This window comes from Engraulis encrasicolus, chromosome 2 (genome assembly GCF_034702125.1).
Source record: "Engraulis encrasicolus isolate BLACKSEA-1 chromosome 2, IST_EnEncr_1.0, whole genome shotgun sequence".
NCBI lineage: Eukaryota > Metazoa > Chordata > Actinopteri > Clupeiformes > Engraulidae > Engraulis > Engraulis encrasicolus.
This window is the reverse complement of record NC_085858.1, coordinates 56,057,779-56,083,106: the sequence shown is the minus strand read 5'-3', so window position 1 is coordinate 56,083,106 and position 25,328 is coordinate 56,057,779. Positions and strand designations below refer to the sequence as shown.

At 43.7% G+C, this 25,328-nt stretch overlaps 1 protein-coding gene, 1 long non-coding RNA gene and 1 other non-coding gene across 5 annotated transcripts; 1 reads left to right on the top strand and 2 right to left on the bottom strand.

Annotated features, from left to right (window-relative positions):
- Positions 1 to 1,536: 1,536 nt before the first annotated feature.
- kri1 (KRI1 homolog) lies at positions 1,537 to 15,401 on the bottom strand. 3 transcript variants are annotated; one of them, XM_063192504.1, is made up of 19 exons: positions 15,212 to 15,401; positions 14,767 to 14,843; positions 14,388 to 14,487; positions 14,070 to 14,208; positions 13,813 to 13,870; positions 13,644 to 13,693; positions 13,377 to 13,470; positions 12,787 to 12,864; positions 12,107 to 12,210; positions 10,515 to 10,647; positions 10,332 to 10,427; positions 9,584 to 9,754; positions 7,088 to 7,163; positions 6,340 to 6,494; positions 5,539 to 5,731; positions 4,225 to 4,355; positions 3,062 to 3,126; positions 2,391 to 2,486; positions 1,537 to 2,129 (listed from the first exon to the last, which is right to left on the bottom strand). In XM_063192504.1, exons 1-19 carry the CDS (start codon positions 15,294 to 15,296, stop codon positions 1,553 to 1,555), a joined length of 2,478 nt encoding a protein of 825 aa, XP_063048574.1. In that variant the 5' UTR covers positions 15,297 to 15,401; the 3' UTR covers positions 1,537 to 1,552. The 3 variants fall into 3 exon arrangements, with proteins under 3 accessions (XP_063048574.1, XP_063048581.1, XP_063048586.1); XM_063192511.1 differs by having other exon boundaries at positions 14,070 to 14,205; XM_063192516.1 differs by having other exon boundaries at positions 14,070 to 14,202.
- On the bottom strand, positions 3,929 to 4,025 carry LOC134443658 (Z30 small nucleolar RNA). The gene has a single exon (XR_010033699.1). It is a non-coding gene; the product is annotated as a Z30 small nucleolar RNA (small nucleolar RNA).
- A 3,396-nt stretch (positions 15,402 to 18,797) lies between the features above and the next one.
- Positions 18,798 to 19,880, top strand: LOC134442292 (uncharacterized). The gene is made up of 3 exons (XR_010033361.1): positions 18,798 to 18,848; positions 19,168 to 19,228; positions 19,579 to 19,880. It is a non-coding gene; the product is annotated as an uncharacterized LOC134442292 (long non-coding RNA).
- The last annotated feature ends 5,448 nt before the right edge of the window (positions 19,881 to 25,328 follow it).

Sequence of the window (25,328 nt, the reverse complement as noted above, 5' to 3'; positions counted from 1 at the left end):
ATAATCTGTGTGTGTGTGTGTGTGTGTTGCACCCCCCCCCATTACTGCCCTAAAGAACCCACATAAATAAATAAATAAATACAATAAAACAAGATGTAGAAATAGAAACAGAATTGAAGGAAAACTGACCTCCACTAAACATCATGATCATCATATAAGAAAAAAAAGTCAGTAGGCTACAGTAGTGAGATGAAAAAGGGCCCCTTTTCATGTATTTTCCTCCCATCTGACATGACATTACCATTTACATCACAGATGACACTCATGACTCAGCAACACAGAATACAGCCAAGTCACTTAGGACTGGAGTTGAAAATATGAGAATGACTAATGTGTTTTGTAACGTGTGAGCCTCTGTGCTCGTACTCATAAAATGGAATGACGTGGTGTGCTGGCCAGAGCGCGTCCATGTTTTCCCCATAAATAACATTTCTTCATAGAAATGTCATCCGGACACCACAAAACTCCTGCTCACAGCTAAATATGATAAATTAGGCTATTTTCTTTTCTATCCCGCAAGCCATTTCTTATTAGTGAGACGTTGTTCTTGTCTCTGTTAAAACCCTCATCCCATTGACCTTATGTCCTGCACACGACCAAGCTGTGTTTTATTTATTCTTCATAATTTATTTGCTTTTCAAAAACATGTAAGCAAAATACAACAATTCAACCCATTACAGTATTTACTCAAATCAATCAATTACAAATCTACTACGTAAAATGATCTTATTTTATTTTTTTATACATCAAAATGCATGAAAACGGTCCCTGTACAATTAATCATTTTAAATGGATACGTAGGAAATTACTTTTGGACTGCTAATAATCCATTACAAAACCATCATTAGTCTGGATGCAGTACAAATGGAATCAAACAGCCTCAACTATTCTTTAGTTCTTGGTAAGAAAAAAATGGGAAAGCCTTAGGGCAACACACACACACACACACACACACACACACACGCACACAAAGGAAGGCAACATGAGCAGAGCGGGGAATTAAATCCACATGAACTTTTAGTGGCTAAGTGTGGGAACACTGGCAGATTCAGCGTTCCTCTGATCGGCCGGGGGATGCGCTTTGCCAATAAACTGAACAACACGAGCTGTAAACTCTGCTTGCCGCCAAAGCAGGGGGAAAGCCCCCTTCTCCCTCCCTCCCTCCTCATCCACCTCATCCGCACCCTTCCCCACATCTCCCCCTTCCCACCCAAAGCATCAGTAGAGCTGCAGACATGGTGAAGAGATTAACACATCGTAATGTTATGGTGAGACCTGCAGAGAAGGTTGCACCGTACAACTTGTGACTGTGTGCATTATCGGTGAAAAAAAGGTTTTAAAAAAATAAATAAAAATAGTGGGGGTCGTTGTGGCGCAGCACGCTAAGCCCCCCACATTTGGCCACGGGGACCCCGGTTCGAGTCTGGCCGGGGTCATTTCCCAGCCCTGCCCCATCTCTCTCTCCCAATCGTTTCCGGTCTACTCTCATACTGTGTTGTAATAATAAAGGCCAAAAAGCCCCCCAAAATACTTTAAAAAAAATAGTGAGTGATCATTCGCTCTTTTGTTTCTTCTGTGTTTGTTTATCTTTCTTTTCTTGCTTTTGCCTGTGCAGTTCTCTGTAATGCAGCTTCTTGGCGTTAAGTCCGTAGGCCTTCAGTCTCTGCTTACTAAACTCCCTGCCTCCCAGTTTCACCTTGAAGGACGCGGAGAGCAGTCGTCCGCCCGGGTGCCGGGGTTTCCTCCTGGGCCCCTTCTGCTTGTCAGGCCTGGCTTTGGCCAGTCGCTCCCCACCTCTTCGTCCCCTGGCAGCAGCCTCCTTAGCCACCTCCTGGCGCTCCTCCTGGACTGGCTGATGGTTCTTCTTCTGCTTCTTCTTCTTTGGAACCAAGAACTCTTCTTCCTCCTCCTCATCATCATCTTCTTCCTGTCCTCCAGCCAGGGCTTTGATGATGGCTCCCTCAGTCCCGTCGGCAGCTCCTTGCTGACTGGTCCCTGCTTCCTCCTCCTCCTCCTCCTCCTCCTCCTCATCCTCTTCTCGCTCTTCCTGCAGCCTCTGCTCTGCATTCTTCATGCGGTCCCTCCTCTTCTTCCCCACTTTTCCCTTGGCATCAGCGTCCTTCTCTTCTCTAGATTGTGCAAAAAGAGACAGCCCAAACAAGAACAATGAATTTCTAGCTAGCACAACCAAGCTGCCAGTAATTAATTTGAACGGCAAGAGAGATATTTCAATAATGAATTTGGAGTCAGCATATTTTCTGGATCAAACATGCTGGTGTAGTGTCTAATTTGCAATGCTTATTTGTTCTCTGAAATTCTGAAGTTCAGGTCTGTAAAGGCAGTGCAAAGAACAAGTCCTCAGAAAAAGCAACAAAGTGTTTCATACTCACTCTGAATAAAGAGAGACAAAGACCTGCTTCTTCTTCCTCACGTCTTGGGCCTTGATCTTGTAATTGCTCACGTCGCATAGCTCATCATTTTCTGGCCTGAAAGAGAACGTTCAGAAATAGAGATGCCCCAGTCAAAAAAAGAAGAAGAAAAAAAAGGCCTCAGTCTCCCAGTTCCAAAAGAATCCAGGTGTCTCGTCCTCTCTGGAGAGGTTATTTTTGCACGCTTTCTTGAAGAACAAAAGGAAAAGTTTGCTTCTCAAGACAAGGGTGAGATATACAGTGTGAATGTCACCAAGTTCATAATCTATACATCCCATCATCTATACATCAGACAATACATGCAGTCCCAAAATCGTGCCTGCATGCTTATTGGGTTAAGACTGTAGTAATGTTAGAAATCTGTGTTATGAAACAAATAGGAAGCTTGCAGGTTCGAATCCCATCTGATCCATGGATGAAGTGGCATTGCACGAGACACCTAATCTCACATTGTTTCAGGGACTGTAACCGACATTCTGTGCCTAAATAACTAAAAAGGATGTAATCCATAAAAAACACCAGCAGTGTCATTTTATTAAAATGTATGTTTTGTACAGCCCCATGAGCATGTGCTGTTAAAAGGTGTGACCTCTGAAGTATGGATATGTCACCGTAAGCAGAGACTGCTGTACCTGTACATGCAGGTCTTCTTAAGAGAGCACCAGCGGTTCAGCTCCTTCTCGTCAGCAGTCAAAATCTGCAGGGGTGGACAGACATACAGATTGATGTGATTTTTGTTTAAAAAAATATACAGTACAATTATATTTTAGGGGCTTTTTTGCCTTTATAAGATAGGACAGTATGAGATGATGACCGGAAGCAAGTGGGTGAGAGAGATGAGGGAAGATCGGAAAATGACCTCTGGTCAGAATCGACCCCGGGTCACTAACGCAGCAGTAAATGCCCCAACTGCTTGAGCCACGGGCAGGGTCAATTGACGTGAACATTAGTTACCACAAAACCCAAAACACCAGCCATGTTGGAAAATTTTAACCACATTTTCAGAGGTCAACTTTGCGACATTCGCATTAATATCCACAAACTGACACTGTGAAGCGGAGTTGAGCTGCACTACCAGGACACGAGCCTAGGCCTTCTGGTATACCAAACTGAGGCTCTTACCACTGCACTGACACCTGAATTTCCCCTCAGGGATCAATAAAGTTACTCAACTCTAAAGAGCCAGGCCTTTTGACACGACAGTTAGTGCGCACAACCCTGGTGATGGTCACTCCACCACAGCAACAAAGTTATCTACATTCGTTATAAATGTGTCTTAATCTACTCGAAGAAACAACCTTCGACTTATTCAGGAAGAAACCTTTGAGAAAGAACATGTGTGCTGTGTTTTTCGACTGTAAATTTGAATTGATGTGAGTATGCGGTGACAATAACAGAAATTCCCCAAACTCTCTTCCCTATCATAACTTTTCAATAGTTACTCTTTGCTGCATCCAGTTCCCTATCCCACTGTGTCCATTCCCCTTCCACTGTGGTGCCAGCTCAGAGAGAAGATTACTGTCCTCATGCCCTGGTCAGAGCTGACCCCGGAGGGAGCAATACCAGCTCAGACACAATCCAATCTCATCAGTGCCAGACACCAGACAGCGGTTAAGTGGCCCAGGTGGGATTCGAACCGCTGCACCTACAGGCCATCCAGACACATCCAGTCAATTGCCCAGCACTCTACCCACTGAGCTGCAGAGGCACTACACACCAGACTACATCTGTCTGAGATGGGGAGAGCTCTGACCTCCATGGCTGGAAACAAGGCAACAGCCAGGGCCATTCTCACCTCATCAGTCGTCAGGCCGAAGTCGTTAGCGACCACTTCCCTGTAGCGGAACCTGCAGGGCAGGTCGTCGATGAGGTCCTCGTAGTCCAGCCGGTAGTACTCATCAAGGTACTGCTCGAAGGACTTCTCCTCTGCAATAAAGCATGTTGTTATTTTATTAGCAATAGCAATTGGTGAAGCACATCATCGCACATAACCGTCATTCAATATGCTCGAGAGGAAAAGAGTAAAGAGAAGAGAGAAGAACATTATTATGAGGCACAGGGAGTACATAACTAACTTTGACCAAAGGCAGATGAATACTTTTTAAAACGACTCCTTAAAAATGATGGACATGGGAAATGGTGCCCCAGTGAAGAGGGGAAAAAAATCAGTAGTAATAAAAATGTGCCATTGCAAAAAACGGCAATGAGATTAAATAGCTGCAATTGTTACCAATTATTACACAAGCTGTGGTGTTAAGTTATCAATATGCAGCTGGTTTCCCTCCAGCACTTTAATGAAAGGCGGCCACCCTGACTGTTAACAGGCATCACCTTGGATAGGTCCTCTGAAAAGATAACAATTTTGTATTATAAACATAATTTCTAACGTTGCTATTCAAACGCTTTTATAAGCTGTTTATGATTTATTATCTTTAATATACTTCATATGAAAGTGCACAACATAGCCTGTGAAACGATGATGGTCACATTATGCATCTGATACCGGCTAACCCCCCCACCCTCCTTGACTAACACAAATGTGATGGTTAACAACACCTGTGCTGAAGGAGTAGTTTAAAGGGACACTGTGCAGGAAATGGTCAAAAAAGGTACTGCAACTATTATGCAAATTGGAAATGGGCTGCCTATTGCCAACTTTGATCTTTACATGAACGTTTACTAAGTAATAAACAAATATTTTCTAGTATGGCCAAAGTACAGTCATTTTTGCAGCTAAAATGGCTGTTTCGGAAATTCAAAATGGCGGATCATGGGCATTTTTTCCAGTCATAATGAATACTTAGAATTTGATGCTGGTAGTAAGTATTCATGAAAAAGGTAACATTAGTGAATGGGCAGCATGAATTCTGGAAATAAACAACTAAAAATCTCACACAGTGTCCCTTTAAAGTCCGAACATCCAAAAAACGTCTGACCTGGGAGCAGCAGAACCAAACGACTAGATAAAGATGACGAAGTCCCCTTCAACCAGGATTTGTTTTGCTCCCACTTTTTGCTCCCTCTTCAGTGGGAAAAAAAGTGGGAGGAAAATAATTTTTATATAAAACATAAGTTTGTGCCGAGTCATATTTTCTTGGCAAGGACTCACGTGGGTCAAAAGCGGGCTTGTTCTTGGCGATGACCTCAGCAAAGTGCGATGTCTTCCTCTTCTTGCCCATGAGGGGGACGTCTTCCTTGGACATCTGCTGCTTCTTCTTCTTCTTCTTGTTCTCCTCTCGTTCCGTCTTGGTCTTCTTCTTCTTCTTGGAAGGCTGCTGGCTGGGGTCGTAGTCGGCATCCATCTAACACGTCACCACAAGTCATGAAAATCCTCAGAAATGGTTTTCGAGAGCACACAGGACTATGAGGTGAACATTCTACAGTGGTGACATCTGCTAGCTGAGAGCGCCCGGTGACATCATCAAGCATCTCTGTCAACTCTAGCCAATGGATGCATACAGGAGGGAGGTGGGGGGTTGGGGGGGCACAAACGGGTCAATTGCCCCGGGCCCAGGGAGAGGGGGGGTTGGTGGGATGGGCTTTCAGATGATTTTGTCCCGGGCCTGGCCAAAGCCGTCTGCATATACACTGGACATACTGGACGCATATATAACACATCTACTGTACATGATAAAGTGCAACTACTGCTATGTTAGTCGCCTTGAATAAAGGCCTCTGCTAAACACCGTAACCGTGACCATATGTCCGTATGGGTGACTTCAGCGCAAGGTAATGAGTTATGACATAAGTGTTTGCTGCTGCAGGAGCAAATGCACAATACAGATGTGTACCGCGCTACTGGAGCATCTGTCTCTGGAAAGGGGGTGGGGTGATTGGGGGGGCACAATGGGTTTGCTTTCCACTTTGGGGACAGCTGATGGGTAAAACAGACAACGAAACGAGATCTTACGATGAAATCAGCATCTTCACAGTTGAGCTCGTAGCCTCCGGTCTCTCCACCTCCGTACTCCTCTTCCTCTTCCTCCCCCTCCCCCTCCCCCTCCTCCTCCTTCTCTCCATGGCCCTCCTCTGCCTCTCCTGTCCAGGTGTCCCAGTTCCAATGCCCTGGTGACATGCAAAACATATGAACATGAGCCTGTGAACTGAAGATCCACAATAACCAGATCATGGTAGCCGCATGTAGTGCAAGTTTTCTTTTTGAAGTTTGAAGAGGTTTTCCCCATCACCTCCAAATCCAATTTTCAAGGCCAGTCTTAAAGGTGCAGTGTGTAGGATGGTGGCCAGAGTAGGTATTGCAGCTATACTGTTCATTGAATATTTACTAAGTAAGAAACCAATATTTAGTGGTATGGTCAAAGTACAGTACGTTTTGCAGCTAAAAATGTCTATTTCTGGACATTCAAAATGGCAGACATGGAGAAGAGGATCTTTTCATGTATGAAAAATTACCCCCCACATAATGAATACTTACAATTATTGATGATGGTGGTAAGTAGTAAAAAGGTAACATTTGTGAATAGGCAGCATGAATTCTGGAAATAAACAACTAAAAATATTACACAGTGCACCAAAATAGTTCAAGCTGATGCTACAACACCAACCACTGCTATGAAGATAGTCACTACAGCTTAATATCTAAAAAAAACCCCAACAACATTGTGCAGTTGTGCATCACTGGATGAGTGAAAGGTCCTTACCATCCTCCAGCTCCTCATCTTCAAACTGAGGCTTCTCGTCCTCATCCACCCCATAATACTCGTCTCCAAAGTATTTCTGTGCGGCAAGTCAAAGACAAAATGAGCAAATAAATATGCAATCTCTGCATTGTAGCCAAATAAAAAAGCAAAAAAAATTGCAACCTTGAGTGCCTCAGTATCCATCTACTTGGAGCAAATAAGTAATCTATACTGCATACATTTGCTAATACTTACTGCAATGTTATACTGTGCACATCTGCACTGATCGAAGTGAGAGCTCAACCTCCCATAAGAGTGCATTCTGCTATTCTGATAGGCTTGTGCCAAAATGTACACAATAGCGGGAAATATCTTGACGCCACAAAAATTCCAAAAACATTTCATTTTGCCAAGTTAAACAGCCGTATTGTTGAAGCGATTGAAACCCAAGACACTGGAAACAGAATCAGAGTCACCCAAATTGAAGAGTGACTTTTCCATCAGTTTAAGATATGTGCCTCTGCCTGTGTGTGTGTTACACTGTCTGTTCTAAGCACTAAATGAAATGTGTATGATCTTGCATGAATAAGGTGCTGGTTACACGTATGTAGATATTTTTAAATGGAGATTTTTTAAAAATCTGTTTACCTATAAACACGACATGTGGATAAAAACTCCATTGTGACAGGTGCTTTTTAACCCTATAAAATGGGACATTTAAACAAATTTGAAATGCGCTTTCTAAAACGTAAAAGTTTAGGTCTGTGTAGACTGAAACATGGACTACCTGTGGGTCGAAGTTTCCCTCCAAATCATGCTGGTTTAAGGCGAAAGGCAACCTCAAAAGTGGCTAAAACTGAACCTCACATGTTCTCCTCCATGTTCTCTAATGACCAAGCCTGTACAAACTCTATGACACAATGGAACTGAAACACATACACTACCGTTCAAAAGTTTGGGGTCACCTTCATTTTTGCAGTTATTTGTTTGCAATTCAAGTCGCAAACATCTTTTGAATAGCTTGAAATGGAATAATGGAAAGTACTGAATAGCCACAGGTGAAAAAAGGTTTGATTACCCATGAAATTGGTTAAACTGGACAGAAGAGTGAAATCTAATCAAGCCTTTTCACCCATTTATTACATAGAAATACGTGTTTTAGTCCATTTTTCTACAGACATTTCTTTGGTTTATCAGAGAATACATGGCACTATTGGAAAGCTCAGTGTCTGCCCTTTCCAATGGTAGGTGTATGACATTTGTTGAGTTGCCACCTCGTCCACAAATTCAAGTCAAAGTAGCTGCATGATTTTCTAGCCATCAGAATGAGCCTACTTATGAATGCATGATCCATTGTCTCAGCGATGTTTTAGTGTGCAAGCCAGTGCCATACATCGTTGGAAAGTGTAGATTCTCCTCTTTCAAATGATGTGTATATCATCCTACATTGTATGAATTGACAGGAGCAGACATCAACTTTTGCATGCATGGGGCTCATAGAACTCATGGGCAATTCTGGACCTCATCTCATCCAAGGAATGAATCTGTAGAACCACAACTGGCTATTATTAATGCCAAAGGAGTCTACACTTTGATTAGTACACCAGACTAGACACTACCTTAGTAAAGGTACACTTTGATTAGTCAAAAGTTAGTGATACATTTTGGTTTGTTTATACAAGTAAATCCATTCAACAGTTACTTTTTCCAATATCAAATTGCTTTTGTTGCATGCATTATTTTCAAGGAACAATTACTCTATACACTGATTTTATACCAGAACTGAAATTGAAAAGGAATAAGTTTAACTGTCAGAAAGAAGCATTGTGGGAGGAAAATGGGGTGACCCCAAACTTTTGACCGGTAGTGTACATAGGTCGGTGATGTTTCAGTAGTAACACTCGTCAAGGTGGTGCAACCACAGCTAATGCCACTATTGTATGGATTAAATGTTTTTTTTTGTTCTTAGTGGATTATCTAAGAAGCATATTCATTGCAGTACAAAAATTACCAATTACTTTATGGGCATTAGCTTAGCTGTCGTTGTACTACCTGACGTCTTAGCCCCAAAAAAGCATCAATGACCCATAAACTCTGCTAAACACAATTGAACTGAAGCACATAAGGTACATGCATGTCCTCTTAAAGTGATACTGTCCCATTTTTGGAAATAAGCTTATTTTACACGTTCCCTTGAGTTAAATAATAGGGTAAGTTCTCCTGTACTTTCAACCGTTTTCTAGTGACGGTGCAAATTTTACCTCCAAGCTAACAGTTAACATTGAGTCCTATGAGACCAGTTAGCCGCAAGCTGGTCTCATAGGACTCAATGTTAACTGCTAGCATGGAGGTAAAATTTGCACTGCCATACCCAGAGAACGGTTGAAAGTACAGGAGAACGGTAAAACCCTATTATTTAACTCAAGGGGAGGTGTGAAATAAGCTTATTTCCAAAAATGGGACAGTATCACTTTAACATCAACCAAACCTCTACTGAGCTGGCTGCTGTAGCTCTACCTGCATGAGCTGGTCGTGCTGCTGTGGGTCGAAGTCCTCCTCCAGGTCGTGTTGGCTGAAGGCCAGCTGCTGGTTGCCCGTCAGCTCCTGCAGCCTCTTGAGCTTCTCCATGATCTCGCTCCTCTTCAGGTTCTTCAGCTGCTTCAGCTGCTCACGCTTCTGCTCCTTCTCCTGCACACCAGAGACGAGGAGACACAAGGCTGTAGACCAGCGGCTCCCAACCAGGAGAATGTGGACCACTAGGGGTACGCCAGCACACCTCAGGGGGTACCTAGAACAATGTACTACTAACAAATATATGGAGTGTAGCCACATTGGGATAGAGGATCAGATATAGAGCATGAGTGAGGGGGTACTACTCATCATATGACAAAGTTAGGGGGTACGGGAGACACTGCTTTAGACCAGTGGTTGCATTCAGTTGAGTGTGAACATTGTGCACAGTCCAGGAAAAAGTGCAGGACAAAGGCTGACTGAAAGCTTGGCGTGAGGAGGGCACACAATTATTATTATTATTTTTTCAATCTGTGATGTTTTATTCCATTGCAGGATTACTTTTCGACCATTATCTCCACTGATACTCTTCATTGATTCAATACCCGCCTAGGCCTCCCTAACACTCCCATTGAGAAACACTACTTTAGACTTTCATTATTCTCTTTCTTTTGTTTCCCCTCACGCTAGATATTTATTGATGGCCAAAGCGAGTTTGAACAAAGGAGATATTGAGAAAGAAAAAACGCCTTGCCTTTTTCTTCCTGTCCTTTATCTCCTCCCTCTTGCGTTTCCTTCGTTCGTCTTTGGTACGGACAGAAGTGGCAATGTTACGCGGGTACGTTTTCACCTGCAAAACAATAGGCAGGCATTTCCACATCATTCACAGAAACCGGCATCCACTGGACGCAAAAGGGGAATTAGGTCAATGGGTCACCTTTGCAGCGTCTGGCTCCTCAAAGCGGAAATTGTATGTCCTCTCAAAGTCTTCCTGTTTCTTAAGGAATGAGCCACCCTCGTCCTCAGAATCCTCCACATCGTCCTGCACCACTTCCTCATAGGTGGGTATCCTGTGCAAGAGAGTATTGTTGGTGACCGAAGTTAAAATGCAGAGAAAACGTTCTTGCAAGCCACAAGCCGCCTTCTTTGATTCCTCCATGTCTCCAAGCAGACGCGTTACGGCCATTAAGCCATCAGCAGCGCGAGTCTGAGATCTTTGTACGTGTACCCACAATTATTTATTTCATATTATTATATGGTGTGACGTCATCGGTCGAATGCTCCATTCATTTCAACGGGGCTCCCCAACGTTCGCACGTCTGTTATTTTTCGATAACGGACGGGTTGGTCTATAACAGACCGCTGTCAATGGCAACAAGACTTTTCACTGCTAAAGCGACTTTTCAACAAGACTCTAATCAGCTGCTGTGATAGACAACACCTGTTGTCCTGGCTACCTAGCTGTTGCCTAGCGGTGTTCCACAACGGCACTGTTTTGTTTTGCGCAGCAACAGTCTTTTGACATTAAAAACTATAATAGACTTAACATTAAATAGGCCTAAAGAAATGTCCCCGCCATGTGTGAATCATTTAAGTATATCCATATAATAAGCGGGTTAACTTTCGGCGAGTCGGTCGCTTTGTGGAATAGCAGCACTTCAGAGAGAACAAGACCCCTCCGCTCCGCGTCGGGGTCTAAAGATTCTCTCTGTCGTGCTGCTATTCCACGGTAGCGACCTTCTCGCCGAACGTTAACCCGCTTATTACTTAAAATCCCTGCCTTGGCCCTGCCATGGCCTATCGGTAGGGCACTGGGCCACTATGCTGGCATCTCGGGTTCGATTCCTGCCCGGGTCATTTGCCGGTCCTTCCCCCAACTCTCTCTCCCCACACAATCATATCAATACTAAAGGCATAAAAGCAACAACAAAAAATCTAAAACATGAGAAGGATGTCCTTCACAGAGGGTCAATCTGTAGAGTTCCACTGAGTCCACACAAATCCAACAAGCACACATGATTTTGGACTCTAAAGAAAGTTTATAAGAGTGTTCCCTGTTCCCTGTATGAGTCTACACTATGACCCACATTTGGGAAGAATTGAGTCACAATATTGACAGAGTTATTGTCCAATCAATTACACAGATAGGCAGACAAATAGGCAGACAGATAGGCAGGCAACCAGTCTCATTGTGATACCTGAACTAACTCCTTCAAGGAGGTAGGAAATAACATTTCAGTGCCACAACAAAGAGAGGGAGAAAAACACAAAGAGGAAGTGAAAAAGGCCCCCTCACCTAGCCTGATTATCATCGACGTTCAAATCTCTTCGACACTTGGTCTGACCAAGACAAACGGCATGGTTGACCCGCCTCCCTTGGTTTGCTTATGGTTGTTTGCTTACCGACAAAGTGGGAGGAGTTCCCGTATTTTCGGGAACTCAGAAAGTACTTGCATTGCTCTTGACCTGACTAGTTGCAACGCTGAAAGTGTTGCGTCACTAGGAGGGCACAGCCTGGCTACCCCTCACCTGTCCTCGTCCTCCTCCAGGTAGCCCTTGTTGAGGACGTAGTCCCTGAGGAAGCACTCCTTCTCGTCCAGCTGGGGGTTGTTCCAGTACTCCTTCAGGTATGACTGCACACACACACGCACACACACACACACAAGAGGGCGCCAGTGAGTCAGGAGTTCACAGAGCAGAGGTGTGTAAAGTAGAAGTACTACTGTTTTTGATGTAAAACACAAGCGGCATTGCATTACACTACAGAGTTGTAACCATGTAATACCATAGGACTGGTGTTGTAATCACATCCTTAACAGTACTTCTACTTTATACACCTCTCACAGGCAGCCTCTTCTGTATGACCATCACATGGGCTTAAGACAACTGGTAATTTAAGTATTTTTTGTGCTGCTCTGCAGGAAAGGGTCTCTTATAAACCTCTAGAGAGACAAACGTTCCTCCCTTGCTGAGGACAGCAGAGTGAATTCAGAAGTGCCTGTCACCCAAATAGAAGTCTATCAACCACTGAAAACAATTTTTGAAATGTGAATGAAAACATACTAAGTGTTAAATGCATTTATGTTTCTCTGACACCCTAATACATATACTGGACTCAAAATATTTGAACAAAACAATATTTCTTACAAATGCAGCATAACAAACCCACACACAGCCCACACATCCTGCCCACAAATATCCTCACTCACCATGTCCTGGACCTCCTCCTTGCCCTCCATCTCCACCTGTCCTTTCAGCCACTCCACATAGTCAGCCTCCTCCTTCTCCTAATGTGCCGGCATAACCATGCACACAAACAAGCGCGCGCACACACACACACACACACACACACACACACACACACACACACACACACACACACACACACACACACACGCGCGCGCGCACGCATACTCACACGCACAAGCAAGCACGCACGCACACACACACACAAACAAGCACACACACACACACACACACACACACACACACACACACACACACACACACACACACACACACGTACGTAAGTGCATACACTCACACGACACGCATGCATACTCACATGCACAAGCAAGCACGCATACACACACACACATAAATACACACACGCAAGTGCACGCACACACACGCACGCACACACACACACACAGAGAAAGTGAGGAAGACAAATGCATGTATCTGCCAGATGGACTGAAAAGTGTTAAAAAAAAACATGCAAAAGCCATAAACGCAGATACTATATTCTCATTGATCCAAGTGTGCAGAATAACTCATGGCTGTCTTCTGTGTTGCTGACCTTTTCCTCTTCGGTTTTGGTCCTCCTCTTCAGCAGTTGGCCGTCGTCATCATTGTCACTGCCTTCATCACTGTCCTGAATGAACTTGCGAAAACTGAACAGAGACACAGAATCAATCAGATCAGATACATTGCAGTAAATCTCACTCAATGTGCATCCTACCAGTCATCATCATCATCACAAACAATAAAACATTCTCCACAGCACTATAGTGCCATCTCTTGAGTTCAATAAATATTGAAATCAGCACAATAGGGAAATATGTACCTCTCTTTTAAGTCCTTCTGTTCTTGCATATAACTTGGAGATGCAGCTCTCTGTGAAAAAAAGTGTACGTTCATATTCATGAACAATAATGTAGAATGTGTGTGACAGAATAATCTATGTCTATATGCAAATGAAATTGCATAGAGATGGGAGCAAATGTAAACATCACCTCATACATCATCTTCGAGGCCTCCTCATTTTCACTGTCATCTTCATCTTCGTATTTCCTGTGAGCAGCAACATATTTCAAAAGCTTAGGAAAGAGTTCAGGTTCAGTTTACGGATCATGCAAAGCTTTGGATGAGAGCCGGGAAAATTCCAGAACCCAGCATCTTTTTAAAATCACTACATCACGATCTCTGTTGACATTGTTGGAGTGAAATCGATTATGGAGCGTGGGAGTTGAAATATGCATGCGGTACTCACCCTCCCTTTTCCAGGATGACTTTGCGCTCATAGTCCCTGATGTACATTGGCTTGGTAGCTGCTTTGGATGTGGAAGGGCCTTCCTCCTCCTCCTCTTCCTCCTCCTCCTCCTCATCCCCACTACTTGACCCTGCTGCTACTGACACAGATACACTGGGTGAGTATGGCTTAAATTCTACTTTTGAAAAACGACTTTGAGTGTCATGAAAAGTGCTATAACCTATGTATTATTATTATTTTTATTATTGTTGTTATTGTTATTATTAATAATAATTTCATTGCTGTAGTTTACAAAATACCTCCAAACAGACCACATACCTGAGTAAAACTGAGCATCTGTCTGATAAATCTTAGGATCCTTCTTCTTCAACAGTGAAAGAGTCCTATAGAAGTCCCTTTCCAGTTTTGGATCAAGCTCCTAACAATGAATTAGCAAGCATTAGCATTGTAAACATACATTTCAAATGGCACTGAAATTTGGCATAGCAAATTCACAGTATCTCCTCTAATGTAGGCTACTGTATGTGTATGCATATAACAGTTGCTCCTTTTTAGGCCTCCTCTTCTTTTTTTCCCCAAACAAGTGGAAAAGGAGTGCATCACCTTCATTCTATCATAATTTGAATACATGAATGAACCAATGAACCAAAGCTTCATTGAATGTCAGAGTAGGCCTACAGGTATTGAGCATCCTTACCACTTCACTGTCCTCATCTGAATCAGATTCAGAAGACTCACTGCCTTCCTCCTCTTCATCTCCGTAGCGGTCCTTTACTGCCAGTGCCAACATACAGATGAGTAGAAAGTTAACTAGCTTTGTAATAACACATTCATATCACACCTGAGGTTCCTAATACGTAAGGTTAAAAAATACACTGAACCTTGCATGTTGCATTACACAGTTCTTAGCCAAGGTAGCTAACAGGTTGATCACTTGTTCTAGTAGTTTCATCACGAGTTGTGCGTGTGCAGCAGTAGACAAATAGGGGCTCTATAGAGAAATATAATTTCTTCTTTTATGCCGTGTGTCATAATCAATGCAACAATTGCGTAGTAAATTAAGACAGCACATATACAAGCTATTTAACAGCAAAGTCGTTGCTCATGCTTAGTTGTTGACATTAGCAACAGTGACAACTCACGTCTCTGCAACTCCTCCCGTTGTCTGTACTTTTCATATTTATCTGCAAATTTCTTATTTATCTTTAACTCTGTGTTCCCAGGCATCGTGTCCCGAGGAATAAGTAGATTTACCGTCAACAAACACTTTAATTTCAGAGTAACGTCTGTCTACATGAGCACTCCTACATTCCGCATGGGAGAATTTCTTCCTTTACGGTGAGAATGGGATGGCGCACCAAATGATTTGTGCACTGCTGCCATCTACTGGACTGGAGTATTTATTTTTTAGTATGGTGAGTGGGGATTGTAGTCCGGCAGCCAAAAGCCAAATATCAGCTGAACCCAGTTTCGTCTGATAAAGTTTTTTTCTTTGCAGTTTGTGGTTGCTTAAGGTGTACCTATTAAGATTCCAGACGATGCCCGGTGATATCCCTTGAGCATTTTCAGATATTGAGCCTTTTATGCTTGATGTGCTGCAGCCATAGATTACAACAGTGTTTGGCTCCCAATTCATGTTATGCTGACCAAATACCCTATACCATACTTCTTTTGTGTTTGTTTACATGGTAGGATGTGTCTAAGAACAGGTGGTGAGGTATGGACATCAGTGGGGGTGGGGTCATGCATGTTTGGGGGCGGGGCATTCACCCAAAAAGCCTGATTTTCCAAGTCGGAGACACAAAGGCCAACATTTCGCCAAACGTGGCTTTATATCTCATAGTGGGTTGTTTGGTTTTGCTGTTTGTAGTTGTCCAACACTTACCCATCAGGATAAGAGTGGGTGATGTGCCAATTTCAGATATTAACCCTTTCATGTTGATTTCGCTGCAGCCATAGCCCGCAAGCTTTTGACAGCTTCATAACTGCACTATGATTAACCATAGAGCATTCTGGGTGGTAGGCCTGCAACATCAAAGTGGAGAAAGTGTCCTCGTACCAAATAAATTTTAGACAATTACATAACTAGCTGTTTGTCAAGCAGAAATATGTAACATTTAGGTTAATATTGGTGGTATCAGCTCAGACATACCCAGAAAGGATTACTAATTCAACACAGAATTTCACCATTTCATACATTGCTATTTACTCTTCCTGTTCTGTTGTAACACAAAATAAAAATTGTAAGTAATAATTACATAACTTTTGGCTGATTATTTGTTTGCCTACAAAGTACGTAATTTCAGTGGTGATCGTATTAACATGGAAAGAGATAAAATTAAAAATGTAAATACACAAAATGACATTGTAATTGACCTTTTACCAGCCCATGCCATATCAGGGTGTGACACTGCGCCATCCTATTTTGGTATTGGTAAAGGCTTTGTTATCAAGACATCAATTGGTAATGTGCTAGCACCACAACTTTCCAGTGAGGCCACTAACTTTGCATGTTATGGCATTCCAGACAGTATCAGCATGTCACATACAAGGTTGGTGGTATGGGGAAAAAAGAATGGGAAAGGTAATTTATCTTCACCTAACCTGGCTGCTCTTCCACCAACAACAGAGGCATTTCTTTAGAATGTGAAAAGGGCTCATTTTCAAGCAATATTGTGGAGGACATTGGTTCACACTCCACCTGAACTATCTCCTGAAGCATTTGGATGGAAGAAAGACCCATGCAACAAAGCACTGATACCAATAAGTGTTCCAGAAAATGTCAAAGTGGCACCAGACTACATTTTACAGATGATCAGATGTGATTGCAAGAGTAAAAGCCCCTGCAATTCTAAGAAATGTAGCTGTGCTATAAACAGTGTGCCTTGCACCATTTTCTGTGCATGTTTTCGGCTGGGATGCTGCCGAACCAATGTTGTGTGAGCTTTACTGTGTGTGTGTGTGTGTGTGTGTGTGTGTGTGTGTGTGTGTGTGTGTGTGTGTGTGTGTGTGTGTGTGTGTGTGTGTGTGTGTGTGTGTGGTGTATATAATGTAGGCTATAGGTGTTTTAGGTGTTAAGGACTCTGTATGTTGTATAGGTGCAGACAGGTCTTTCTGTGCGAATTTAAATGCATGTACATGTCTTATTTGATGGCTTTATGGACTTTTAAGTGATCATTTAATACCAGTCAGGATACACTGGATTGACTTAATTTTTTGACTCAACAGTATATATAATGTATAGCTGTTTTCCTATGTTTAGATCGATCACTCACACACTCTCTCTCTCTCTCTCTCTCTCTCTCTCTCTCTCTCTCTCTCTCTCTCTGAGCATGCGGTACTGTATGTTGCAGTGTAGGTCTTTCTGTGTAAATTTAAATGCATGTACAGATCTTATTTGATGGCTTTATGGATTTAAGTGATCATTCAATACCAGTCTGGATACACTGGATGTCATTTCTTTACTCATCTTTTGGAACAGCCAACAGCCCACACTCTGGTTTTTTTTTTTTTTTTTTTTGGGGGGGGGGGGGGGGGGGGGGGGGGGGGGGGGGGGGGGGGGGGGGGGGGGGGGGGGGGGGGCGGGGGGGGGTCTTTTATGTTGGCTATTTGTGGTAGGCTACCTACCGGCGATGTTGTCATGTATGTTGTCATGATGTGATGTTATGCAGGATCTCAAAATTCACAATCCGTTCTATTCTTTACAGTCTTATTCTAAGCAATGTTGTGAATGTTTTTACTGAGGCATTTCTTGATTTGTCATTCATGACCTGATTTATATAACTAAATGCATAAAAATAGGCCGAAATCGCATTTTTTAAGGTTATTAGCAGTATTTTCTCTGTACCTGGATAACAAAAGGAGATAGCCACAATTAACCACAGTAAATATTCTTGTATGTACGATATTAACAAAATAAAAAAGGAATTTTGAAGCTGGCATTTTCAGGTGGTCAGATTCATTGCATCAAAATATAGGCAAATTAGTGCATATTTAATTAGATAATAGCCTAATTAGCATATTTAAACATAAAATATAGAAAACTTGTAATACATTTTTTTCTCCAATTCATACGAGTAATCATCTGATAAAGTTTCATATTGATATCTGCAAGTTAAAAAAATACCATATTCACCTACAGTGTCTCGCCTTATTTGTGAGATTGTTGTTATGCAAGGGTTAATTATTACCCCATATTGGGTTTGTTTCAATAAGGGCAGTGTTAAGGCAGTCCAATGTGAATGTTTTTCAGGTAATATAAGCAATTTGGTACATTTTGTAACATTATTCACAGTAATATTAGGTGTCTTTAGTTTTTTGTCATAATTTGCATTTATGGGACAATAAAGGCTCAAAATCTGGAAATGCTCAAGGGATATCACCGGGCATCGTCTGAAATCTTGAAGACTTGCCTAAAATCTATCAGATAAAGCAAAAAAAAAAACTTTATCAAAGAAATCTGGGTTCAACCCCACGGCTCCCGGACTAATTGTAGGTTTGTCCAAAAAAATATATGTATCAAACATTGTATCATGTGAACATAAAGAAAGATTGCTTAAGTTTAAACAGATGTTGTTCATGTGTGAACCAAATATCCGAGTAATTGCTACAAGTTGCATTGCTGTAGCCCAAGTATCCCAGAAATGATGCAATGCTGTAGTTCTACCAGCAGATGACGCTACAATAGCTTGCATAATCTGAACAATGAACACTTCTGCTGGGAAGGACTGAAGATGTGCTGAGATGTGCTGATGATTGTCATGTATTTTGAATAAAAAGGTAAAAAATAAAATGCAATAAAAATGGTAGGGTACGCTGTGTAGTCACACCTAACACCTAATGAGTATTACCAACTCAAACCATTGCAATGTTTTGGGCCAATGGTCATTAGCCAGGGCTCTGACTGTCAACCAGCCAAATGCTGGTGAAAATTGAGCTTGGCTGGTAGAAAATACAGCTCACAAGCCACTTTTACCCATTAGTGAGTGTGTGATTGGCTAGTAAGATAAACATCTAATAGCCATTTTATCTGGTGATGAAAAAAAGTTAATTTAGAGCCCTAGTAGCCTAATATGGAGTAATTTTTCTATTTAAACAGACTGAGATGGCAGACACAAGAAGATTATGCATGGACGAGCCCTCTCCCAAGCTTGTTTAAGGTATGACTATGTGATCTGTAAGATTAATTTTGACAGCACACTAATTACTCACATTAATTACTCATTTTAAAACAGTATGTCTTTTCTACAGCAACGATTTCAGGAGAATGTTCTGATATGTTACTTCAATGTTTTTATGGCATTTAATATTACTGATTCATTTGGAAATGAACATGTACACAGTTTGTTAAAAAAATAGATGGATGGATGCTTGTTACAATCAGTGGAGTTACAGTACATTGATCACTGAATGCCTGGCACATCACCCTTTACCGCCTTAAATTGCTCCTTGAGGCAAAAAAGAGATGTGACTCAAATATTTCGCTTTTGTAACATCCCACAACTTCCAGATCTACTCTGAGCTGTAGCTTGAGTGAATGTGTGCCACTTGAGTGCTAAGATCTTCAGACGCCCTCCTCTGACCCGTGGCCAGGAAGCTGCTGAAGTGGCATGTACTTGCAGCGTCTGACACCTACGGCGAAGACAAACCAGGAGCACACCACGTTTGGCAAAGAGATGATGAGACTGCAGGTTTAAGAAGTCATGGGGTCCCTCTGTGCAAACACTAGTAGACCACTGCTCAGACAGAGCTCCCACAAGGGAGCACAAGGGACTCTTGGCCAGAACTCCCTGAAAGAAGAGCCACTGTGATTCAATGGGACCTTTCCTGGTTAAACAAGGGTTAAATAAATGAAAAGTATATAAGGTATAACTATGATTATGAGTTTCTAATGCATCTTCAGAGCCAGGGATTCTGGCAGGAGGGGACAGAGGGGTCGGTTTTCCCAGGCCCAGAGAGAAAGGGGCCCAGATTTGGGCCCTCATTAATGTATATGTAACTCCTGAGCTCAGCCGAAAGTGTCAGCATCCCCTGTTCGGAGCGTCACATGATTGGATACAGAATCAAGTGTTCTTATTACTGAATGAGTTGCGGCATGACCATGTGTACAGTGTGGTAAAAACACCAGGGAGCTTTTGAGGGAGGAAACCAACGCACACCAGAGGTTTCGAGGTGCAGGTAGCGGGTGCAAGATGAATTTTGTAGAAGGTACCGCACACTCTTGTCCATCGTGCTGCAATTTATTGACAAACAACGTTTCGGCCCGTATGGCCTTTCACAAGTTTTTTGAAAAACTTGAGAAAGGCCATACGGGCCGAAACAAAAAATTGTGAAAGGCCATACGGGCCGAAACGTTGTTTGTCAATAAATTGCAGCACGATGGACAAGAGTGTGCGGTACCTTCTTCTACAAAAAACACCAGGGAGCCTGCTTGACCTTTTTTTCTTGAGGTGTGGAATTCCCTGCTGAGTTGTCGTCTGTTTGTGCTGACATATGCTTCGCCTTTCAGACTGCTGAGGATCTTCGCAGAGGATTGTGCGTGCTCATCGTGCTCATCGTGCTCATCGTGCATCGTGCGGTTGCACAGTAACCTACATTTTACACTCCTGTTGTAAAACCTCACTTCAAAGGTAGGAAACATGACCCACCCATTCCCCTATCTACACCGATGTAGTGATATTTATTAACAAGTTTCGTTTGCAGTGTAGATTAGCTCAGGCCTATTTGATGTAGTGGTGTAGTAATTTCCACCTCCATAAATAACACAGTGGACCCCTCATACAAGACGAGATGAGATGAGATTAGATTAGATGAAGCACATGTGGGCCTCGCGGCCTGGCCTGTGTGTGTGTGTGTGTGTGTGTGTGTGTGTGTGTGTGTGTGTGTGTGTGTGTGTGTGTGTGTGTGTGTGTGTGTGTGTGTGTGTGTGTCTCTGTGTGTGTGTGTGTGTGTGTGTGTGTGTGTGTGTGTGTGTGTGTGCGCGCACGTGTGCCTGGGTCTGTTTATGCTGTGTCCAACCACCCACACAGAGGCCTGTCAAATAATAATTACACATCACCATCGCCTAGGAGAGGAGAGGAGAGGAGAGGAGAGGAGAGGAGAGGAGAGGAGGGGAGAGGAGAGGAGAGCAGAGGAGGGGAGAGGGGATAAGAGGAGAGGAGAGCAGAGGAGATGAGAGCCAAGGAGAGGAGAGGAGAGGAGAGGAGAGGAGAGGAGAGGAGAGGAGGGGAGAGGAGGGGAGAGGAGAGGAGAGCAGAGGAGGGGAGAGGAGAGGAGAGGAGAGGAGAGGAGAGGAGAGGAGGGCAGAGGAGAGGAGAGCAGAGAGGAGAGGAGAGGAGAGGAGAGGAGAGGAGAGGAGAGGGGATAAGAGGAGAGGAGAACAGAGGAGATGAGAGCCAAGGAGAGGAGAGGCGAGGCAAGGCAGACGGCAGGAAGTGTGTTTACAGAGCCCCATGCAACTTGTGTTTTCTCCCCCCTCTTGCTTTTTTTCTTCCCCTCCAAGATTATTCTGGGAAATTTGGGTTCTACTTGGATTTCATTGAGTACTACAGGAAACTGGGGGCTGGGGGTTGGTGTGTGTGTGTGTGGGGAGTGGGTGGGGGCTGGGGGCTGGGGGCTGGGGGCTGGGGGCTGGGGGCTGGGGGCTGGGGGTTGGTGTGTGTGTGGGGGTGGGGGGGGGGGGGGTTAGGGTGTTTACCCCCAGAAATTCGTATGAAGTTGGAGGCATAGTAGGCGGTGCTGAGGGGGTGACTTGTGTGGTATGTGTGTGTATGTTTTTATGGGACTTATGTCTGCAGTGTGTGAAGCCCAGCGTGTGAAGACATATTAGTATGTGGAGTACTTACCCTTTAAGTCCAACATCGGCTGCAAAATGCTGAGTCTGACACTTTGCTTTTCTTTTTTCACATCAATTTGTGGAACTACATGGCTGCGCAATGCAGGCAGGCCTACAGATGGTCTGGTAGCACACTGTTCACATCTATCCAATCCAAACACAAACAAAGGCGACATATTGCGTTTGGTTGGAGGCCTCCAGTCCACCACCATTTGTAAAATATCCAGCAGCACTAAATAGAAGATTAAACATGAAGTCCAGATAATCCAAATGCTGTGCTCTTTCACGTGCGCTATCTCCAGGGACGACCTGCGGCCAAGAAAACCACCCGGGCATTTTTGGCTTCAGCTGGCCCGTCACACATGGAAGTCGTTTTCAGACGTTATCCTGCTTGACTCAGTACAGACGGGCTAATGGGCTACCCCCTCCAACCTGCTGGCCAATCCCTAAATAAAAACAAACAAACTAACAAACAAGCAAACAAACAAACAAACCAACTAAAAGCAACAGCAGTATCAGCCTCTGAGGACTGTCGGCCCACCAGGACTATTCCCTGTTTGCCAGATGACCGAGACCAGCCCTGGCTACGTCAGTAAGATACAACACAGCTGGCGTAACCAGAGGCAGCAGCTGCAATATTGGGAGTAAAGCGCGTCCTTCCCTGCCCTCTGTCCCCAAATACCCTCTCTCGTGCAATCGCTGGGAAATGTAAATAATTCTCCACTACACTTATAGAGCTGGCAGCGCTGCAAAGCACACAGCAGACAGAATGTGCAAAAGGTTCAGCCGTGGGCCAAGGTCCAGCCCCCACATTAATGACCCAGTCTTTCATGCGGCCCGCTAATGCAACCTTAATTGGGGTGGTTAAGTTGTCCCAGCTCAACCCAATAGTGTAGGCGGCGCTGTACAGGGCCGCTGACAGTTTTTGCCGGGGCCTGGACAAAGTATATCTGAAAGGTTCCCGCACCGAATGCATAAAAACGTAATGAGAACCCGATTTCTTTTTTTTTTTTTAAACATATTTTTTGGTCTTTTAGACTTAATTAGCGTTTTAATTAGGAAACTTAATTAGGGGAGTTTGAGCGAGAGATAGGAAATGTTTTTGGGAGAGAGATACAAGGAAGGACCGGCAAAAGAACCCGGGCCAGAACCGAACCCGGGCCAGAAGCGAACCCGGGCCAGAAGCGAACCCGGGCCAGAACCGAACCCGGGCTAGAACCGAACCCGGGCTAGAACCGAACCCGGGCCAGAACCGAACCCGGGCTGGCTGCACAGCAGACGAGTGCCCCACCGCTAAGCCACAGCAGGGCCAGAAGTTCAGAACACGTTTTCTGGGCCCCGCCTCTGGGCCCCGCCTCTCCCTGGGGCCAGGACCGCTGACCTGTTTGGTCCCCCTTGTTGCCTTCTCTGGCTGTGTATGTTATGGAATGTGGTGGCCATAAAGACTTGCCTGTGACTAAAAGAGGTGGCACTGTAGTTGTAAATGACTAATCATCTCCCCGTTTTATTGGACTATAAAGTTATTAGCATTATGAAGCCAGCAGCATAAATACATAAACTATGGCTGAAATTTTAAAATGTTGATTTGTGCGCATATCTGACTCCTTAATCAGTCTAAGAAGAAAACGGATGTCTAGAGAATGATTAAACTTTTCAAATTTCCTGGTGTGAGGGCAGTTGTCAGTTTTATCTGCTGTGATCAAATCTCTTTTAATTGGAAGACATCCTGTGACCTGATTCTGAGTTTGTTCCTTTCTCTCCTTGTCTGAGTTGATACTGCTTCTCACACTTGCTCTGCTTTCAGTAATGTATATAGACTATGTGCAGACCCATGTGTGTGCAGACTCATACTGTGTATGTGCAAGCTTATCTTCTTAAACTGTATTAAACCTCCGCCTGTTATTGTTCTTGCTTGTGCTGCTCTTACTGTCCTGTCTCTCACTACAACTCACATGTACACATGTACACCTGCACATGTACACTACACATGACCATTCAGAAAAAATCGAATGATCCAAAGAGCTTTCTAGTATTTCCAAACAAACATGTTGTCATGAAATGGGTCGGCACATGATAGAGTGACATGCCAGGACTGCCCAGCCAGGAATTGGGGGGGTGGGGGCTGTGTGAGTGACACCCGTCATGTCACCCATCACCTAGAGCAGTGGTTCTCAATCTGGCGGTCGGGACTCCTAATAGGTTTGTAGAGGTATTGCAGGGGGGTCGCGGACAAATGGGACTTTACATGAAAACATGAAATCTACAGGTTAACAGCTAACATACTTCTATAGTAACTGTATTCAATTGTATGGTTAATAGATTAATTTGCTTTTCCTGTGTATTTCTAAAAATCTAGCAATATTAAGTGACAAAAAATGCCAACAAAAAATATGGGGGGGGGGGAGTTTAGGAACCACTGACCTTGAGGGTGGTATCTCAGCTCTAGAACTCTATTGAACAGGCACCATGCCAGCTGTTATTGGGGGCGTATTATTATGGGGTGTTTACTACTACACTAGGAACACTCATGTGAGACAAATATTGTTCGCTTGGAAGTGACGTAAAGGTCAGATGTTTAGACTGGTAGCAGTGTGATTACGCAAATATACCATCTGTGGTGTTCCGTCTTTCAGAGAATCCGTGTCCCGTTATTGGTTAATAATTGATGATGCGTGAGCCTCTGGCTTTCCAAAAGTCCTGTGTCATGCTGAGAAAAACAAACAGTGTGGGACGCTTTGTGACGTTTGATGTTTTCCTTGATATTTGCAATGTTGCCCACTCTGGGTTTTTTTTTTTTTCATTTCATTTTAATGTACAGAGACCACTTCCACGTTTCCAATATTACCTTTATTGCCACAGATCTGCAAATGTCCATAGTTGTTGGTGACGGAGTCGAGAGAGAGAGAGAGAGAGAGAGAGAGAGAGAGAGAGAGAGAGAGAGAGAGAGAGAGAGAGATAGAGAGAGAGTGTGTGTGTTTGTGTGTGTGTGTGTGTGTGTATGTTTACCTTGGTTAGTTTTATCATACGTCCCACTCCCATAACCTTGAAGTTTGCTTTTGAGGTGGCCCCTTCCAACAGGCCCACAGACTATCTTGGGGATCTAGTGGTGGCCTCTCATCGGGCCTTGTCTCCTGCTGCTCGGAGGGATCGTGGCCTCTGCCCCGGTCACCCAGAGGTCCCCTCCAGTAGGCTCACGGGAGGGAGTGCCAGAAACGTGAGGCAGCATCACCTGTGCACAGGTGGACATGGCTGCACCCACAGGTCAGGGACAAGATACCCTGACCCAGACGAGAGGAGCTGGGAAGAAAAACACATCAGCAGGCAAACTTCAGGGTCATTTGATAGTCTTATGTTTGACAGTAAGGTCTGGCCAGGATCTGGTGCTGACTGCCTTGACTGACTGTAAGCTCTGATGTTTAAATACC

What these genes read in the sequence shown, in the direction of transcription:
- kri1 (XM_063192504.1), bottom strand. Translation starts at nt 15,296, where the DNA reads ATGCCTGGGAACACAGAGTTAAAGATAAATAAGAAATTTGCAGATAAA. An exon ending in GTCATCCTGGAAAAGGGAGG is followed by an intron (nt 13,871 to 14,069) that starts GTGAGTACCGCA and finishes TGCTGCTCACAG; the next exon opens with GAAATACGAAGATGAAGATG. An exon ending in CTGGAGGAGGACGAGGACAG is followed by an intron (nt 10,648 to 12,106) that starts GTGAGGGGTAGC and finishes TCTCTTGCACAG; the next exon opens with GATACCCACCTATGAGGAAG.